Raw genomic sequence first — 6,151 nt, 5'->3', positions numbered from 1 at the left:
TGTTTTGGTTCTCTTTGTTATAGCTGCTTAACCTATTTCCTCACTGACTCATACGTATGTATGTTTACGTGCATTCCACTGAGCAAGAAGAAAAGTATGAAACAATGCCCTTTAAACTGTTGCTGTTGATTGCTACAAGGCAGGAGTGATGGATAAACTAAAATAAGAATATTGAGGGGAAAAGTTATCCAACAGCACCTCACGTTTTGCAGTCACAGCCAATATCTAGATGACTGTGGGAAACACACTTTTCCCAACTTTATTAATAAATGCTTAAAACAGTAAGAATCTTTACAATAGGACTCTTCCCCCCTCCCTCCACCCGCCTGAGACCAAGTCTCACTCTGTTGCCCAGGCTGGAGTGCAGTGGCGTGATCTCAGCTCACTGCAACCTCTGCCTTCTGGGTTCAAGTGATTCTTGTGCCTTAGCCTCCCGAGTAGCTGGGACTACAGGTGTAAGCCACCACACCTGGCTAATTTTTGTATTACCATGTTGGCCTGGCTGGTCTTGAACTCCTGACCTTAGGTGATCCACCTGCCTTGGCTTCCCAAAGTCTGGGATTATAGGCATGAGCCACAGCACCCGGCCAGGATTCTTAATTATAATGAAACATGACACAAATTTCAGTTCTAAATACACACTGATTTCCCCTCCCTCCCTCTCTTCCTCTCTCTGCAATGGGCATGCTGTAGCCCAGGGCAGCCCAGGGAGAGAGGTAGAATGAACATGATCCCAGGGTCCCATTGCAGTTGGAACATCTTTCCAGTTTTATTTTCAGTTCTCCTCTCTGCACTCCAAGGTCGTAGGATTTCCACATGCCCTTGGAAGAGCCTTTGGAAGGTATTTTCATCCTTCCTACTGGTAAAATGGCATCAAGGGTCCCCACCGGTTCAAGATAGGGACCTTGACTATATGGTGATGAAGACAGGGACACCCTGGCAATAGCAGGTAGCCTTTGGCTATCTCTGCAGCAGGCTGGTGCTTGGGACCCAGGAGGCATGGAAAGTCAGCACTCCGGAGGAGCTGGTTGGGGTCACCCTGGGCCAGGTGCAGATCGTGGGAAGCTGGATATGTGAAATGGCAGGTACTGGTGAACTTGTGCTTGTCCTCCCATGTGGTCTCATGTTCCTGTGATGGGAAGAAGCCAGGAAGTCCCAGGTCTTTGGCAGTCATGTGGGGTCTTTTGAAAGCAGGGTACCCATCCGTTAGCTTGGGATTGGGGTTAGGGATGGGCCTATAAAACTCTTTGTCCCGGAGTTGAGCATTGAGCTTTGCCTGCTGTGGAAACAAATCACACATGAATGGAGGGGTGAGAGACGAGAGATGACGTAGCTTTTCTTGGAAGCATCCAAGACAGAGCACACCCTTCTTTGCTTTATTTTTTTAAAACTTTAAATTTGTCCTTGAATGTAACCTATACAGCAGAGGGAATACTGAAATTACACAAAAGAGCTTATAGTGAAAAGTAAGTCTCTTTTCCATTCTCCTCCTCCCTCGGTTCCCATCTCCAGAGACAACCACTGCTATCAGTGCTTTTTGTATCTCTCTAGAAATATTTGATGTGCATATAAACATGTATGTGTATATCTTCTTCCCTTGGTTTGTACAGAAATGATGAATATTATATTCCATTCCACCCTTTGCTTCCATTAAATAACATCTCAGAGATTGATCCATCTTTGTTTGTTTAGATCTTCTTTTCTCAGTGGGGAAACCTCAGGACAAGAAAAGATTTTTAAGTAATCTTGAAAAGAGAAAATGATAAAGGAAAAAACTGATAAATCTAACTATATTAAAAATCACAATTCACACTCCCTGAAATATTTGGTGCAAAGTCAAACCACAAACTGGAGAAGAGTTTATCCACATATATAACTGACAAATGAAAAATGCTTAGGGCCAGATGTGGTGGCTCACGCCTGTAATCCCAGCAATTTGGGAGGCCGAGGTGAGTGGATCACTTGAGGACAGGAGTTCGAGACCAGCCTGGCCAACATGGTGAAACCTCATCTCCACTAAAAATACAAAAGTTAGCTGGGTGTGGTGGTGCACGCCTGTAATTCCAGCTACTCAGGAGGATGAGGCAGGAGAATCACTTGAACCCAGGAGGCAGAGGTTGCAGTGAGCCGAGATTGCACCACTGCACTCCAGCCTGGGCAACAGAGTCAGACTCCTCAAAAAAAAAAAAAGGGAAAAATGCTTAGAATATTTTTTAGAAGTCCTACAAATGAATAAGAAAAAGACAAGCAACCCAGTAGAAAAATGAGCAAAAGACATGACAGACATTTTATCAAATAACAAATCTCCATCAACAATTAAAAAGGTGGCCAACCTCATTAATAGTCAGTGAAATGAAAATTATGACCACAGGAAAATATGATTTTGCACCCACCAAACTGGCAAAAATTAAAATGTCTGCCAATACCAAGCAATGGCAACATTGCAGAGCAACAGAAGTAACCGTCTCCTGCTGGCTATAATGTAAATTGGTGCAACCACTCTGGAAAACAGTGATTTTACCTAATACTCCATGACAAATAATTCCACTCCTGGAATGGATAAACACTTGAACATTAGGATGTGTCTTATCTCATCTTCGATGCAGCATTTGGGAGTGGGAAGAGTAGGAACAAAGCGCCCAAATGTCCACCAATAAGAAGGGACAGATACAGAAGAGACAAATACAGTACACTGTGGCATATTCACGCAATGTGATACTATGCAGCAGAAAATGAATAATACACCATAATGTTTAGCAAAAAGTGACAATTGCGGAAGGGTACAAATCCAATATGTAATAAAGTTCAAAAAGGTAAAACCAAACAATTTGTTTGAAGGGATATATACATGTAAGGTAAAATGAGTTTTTAGAAAAACACACAAGGGAACGATTTTTTGGGGGTGGGATAGAGTTTTGCTATGCTTTCCGGGTTCAAGTGATTCTCTTGTCTCAGTCTTCCATACAGCTGAGAATACAAGCGTGCACCAACACGTCAGGCAAATTTTTGTAATTTTTGTAGAGACGGGATTTCGCCACATCGGCCAGGCTGGTCTCAAACTGCTGGCCTCAAACTCCTGGTCTCAAACCCCTGGCCTCAACTCTTGCCTGCCTTGGCCTCCCAAAATGCTGGGGTTACAGGTGTGAGCCACTGCAATTGGCCTACAAGGGAATGATTAACCACTTTTGGAGATGGGAGGAGGGGTAAATCTGTGGGCTACCCAAGAGGCTACAAGGTACTGCTACTGTTAATGTGCCATGTTTTAAGCTGTCTGTAATGGTTATATCGGTGTTTATCAGTGTAATTTAAATTGTAAATGTGTATTAGTTATAATATTTTGTATGCAAGACATATTTGATGTACATTTGAAAACATACACACATGGCCGACCACGGTGGCTCACGCCTGTAATCCCAGCACTTTGGGAGGCCGAGGCAGGTGGATCACGAGGTCAGGAGTTCAAGATCAGCCTGGCCAAAATGGTGAAATCCCATCTCTACTAAAAATACAAAAGTTAGCCGACGTGGTGGCAGGCACCTGTAATCCCAGCGACTAGGGAGGTTGAGGCAGGAGAATTGCTTGAACCAGGACAGGCGGCAGAACTTGTAGTGAGCTGAGATTGTGCCACTACACTCCAGCCTGGGTGATAGAGTGAGACTCCGTCTCAAAAAAAAAAAAAAAAAAAAATACATACGCATACATGCACATGCACATAAAAGATCTCTAAGTCACATCTCCTGGCATTGGATATTGTTCTAACAAGTGCCCAAATGTCCACATTTGTAATACAAATGAAGCAATAGAGGGGATTTCAGTGGACAGTTGATTGAATGACAGGACTTGCATGCCTTCCTACCTCTTGCGGCGTGACCCTGGAGTATTTGTGCTTCCCGTAGGGTTGATAGTCGACCATGTGGGAGCTTTGGTATATGTCTAAATCCACAGGGTCCTAAAGCACAAGGAGAATATAAAACAAGAGATTCCCCCTCGTCACTCCTCCGCTTAAAGCCATTCAATGGCTTCTTGCTGTTTGTAGGACAAAGGCTGACTTTGGGCCTGACATTCAGAGCCCAGATGATCTGGCTGTGACCCACTTTTACCATCCCACCACCTTCCTGCCCTCTCTACTCCAGCCTCACTTCCTCCCACTCGCATGGGCCTGGCGTGTGCTTTTTCCTATCTCCTGATGGAAATGCAAGTTGCCCTCCTCACAGACTAGCAAACTCCTATCTATCCTCCAAGACCCAGACTAAATGTCACTTCCCCAAAACATCTCTCCCACCCTTTTATTCTCTACCTCCCAAGAGTTAAACCCTTTCCTTGTTCCTCACAACCCTCCACAACAGCACTTACAGGGTGTACTGTGATGGATTTAATAAAGTACACTAGATCAGGTTTAGTGTACTTAGACATCTCTGCAGTCCCAAAGCCCAGCACAGGGCCTGGCACACTGTGGGTGCCTAATAAGCGCATGTTGAGTAAATAACTGAACCCTCAGAAAATTACAAAGAAGAGAACTCAGTTCTCTTCTTGTACAAAAAACCAAAAACAAAAAACAAAAAAACCCCAAAACTATCATTCCAGAAAGATGAGAAGGAGGAGTCTCAAGGAGCCTGGCCCTTCCAGGGGCTTGCTGAGGCTACCCAACTCTGAGACCATCACAGGGGATAGTAACCCACATCACTCACCTGTCCCGGGTATTTCACACCTGCCATGGCGAAAGACCTAGACATAGACAAGTTGTTTAGCCCTGCTCTGCCACAGACAAGGAAAGCAGCCACTATCTTCAAGCTATGCCAACCCAGCATGGCTGCCCCAGCTTTCTTAGCCCACTCCTCCCCATCTTCCCTGGGCTCCCACCTGTCACTCCATCATCAAGGGGTTGGTGGTGATACCAGGGTCCCTGGGGCAAAAGGGCTGGAGCAGGACTCAGGAAGAATGAGGGTTGTGTAGAAGATCACATTTACTGATCAGGTTTACTGTTTGAGAGGTATATCTGATCCTAGGGCAAGTGAAGTGCTGGTAAATGTTTAACAACCATGTTTTCAGGGAAAATAGGCCCTGGGTTTATAGCATCTGCCAATTTCTGTGGTGTAAATGCTCCTATCGTGGCTCATTTCAGGCTATCAACATAATATCATTGGCACTGAGTTGCACAGATATGCACAGGATGGGCTCTTGTGAGCCAGTATGAACTGGCTCCTGCTCACATGTTCCTCTGAACCAGGCCTCAGCACTCCCCCTGGATGGAGGAAGGCCCAGGCCTAGGACTCAGAGCCACCTTTATTCAGAGGGGAGTATCCAAAGTGAAGAAAGTTGCAAGACTCTGCATTCCCAGTTGAACGACAGTAGTTTGTAGGCCTAACTCCGATCCCTCCCTTCCAGCCCTAAAGTCCTAGCAGGGCCCTCGCTGCACAGACTGCTTGTGTGCATGGCCCCCTAGATCCTTGAGGGGTACTCTACTGCATTCCCAGGGAACCCTCCCCTAAGCCCCACTCCCTTCAGCAGACAGTGGCCCAGCAGGGTGGTGCTCAGACCTCAACAAACCCCTGCGTTCCCTTTCTTTTGCTCACAGACAGCTTCTCTCCTAGGGCTGGGGACCAGCTGCCATGCAGACAGAGCCGACCCTTTCTTCTGCCAGGGCAAGACGACGCTCCTGCCCTCCCACCTCGAGGTGCCCTTGCCACATGGAGAGTCCTGTTGCTGTGTCCCACTGCCACGCCTGTCTTTGAGTTGAGCCCCGACCTATGATGAGGGTCCCTGTCATTGTGAGGTGGGTGGGTGGGTGGCTGCTCGGGCTGCCTGCAGGTTAGTTCCCCTGTCCCTGGCTCACTAGAGCCAACACGAATCCTGGCAGCACTGGAAGGTCTTGGGGACCAGTGCTTTCTGACACTACAGAATCTCTCTGTTCCTAGGAGAGAAAGGTAAATAGAGCCCACGTGGTTTATAACATCAGACTGTGTGTGACTAAATCCACTTCGCACCATAGACTGCCACCCAGGCCTCGGTTGCCTGACAGGCTGGCTGAAAATTGTCAAAATGTCATACTTTTTGACATTCATAGTGTGTGGCTACAATAAAAAAAAATATACAGAAACAAGCTTTGGTGAGGATGTGGAGAAATTAAAACCATTTGATTTAGCAAGACCAC

The 6,151-nt window shown here is 46.1% G+C and overlaps 1 protein-coding gene across 2 annotated transcripts; it reads right to left on the bottom strand.

Annotated features, from left to right (window-relative positions):
- Positions 1-744: 744 nt before the first annotated feature.
- TEX37 (testis expressed 37) lies at positions 745-5,703 on the bottom strand. 2 transcript variants are annotated; one of them, XM_003908948.4, is made up of 4 exons: positions 5,574-5,703; positions 4,689-4,725; positions 3,857-3,949; positions 745-1,279 (listed from the first exon to the last, which is right to left on the bottom strand). In XM_003908948.4, exons 2-4 carry the CDS (start codon positions 4,713-4,715, stop codon positions 857-859), a joined length of 543 nt encoding a protein of 180 aa, XP_003908997.2. In that variant the 5' UTR covers positions 4,716-4,725; positions 5,574-5,703; the 3' UTR covers positions 745-856. The 2 variants fall into 2 exon arrangements, with proteins under 2 accessions (XP_003908997.2, XP_009182881.2); XM_009184617.3 differs by having other exon boundaries at positions 5,538-5,702.
- Between the last annotated feature and the right edge of the window lie 448 nt (positions 5,704-6,151).

Source organism: Papio anubis, chromosome 14, assembly GCF_008728515.1.
Source record: "Papio anubis isolate 15944 chromosome 14, Panubis1.0, whole genome shotgun sequence".
Taxonomy (NCBI): Eukaryota; Metazoa; Chordata; class Mammalia; order Primates; family Cercopithecidae; genus Papio; species Papio anubis.
This window is presented reverse-complemented; position numbering and strand designations above follow the sequence as displayed.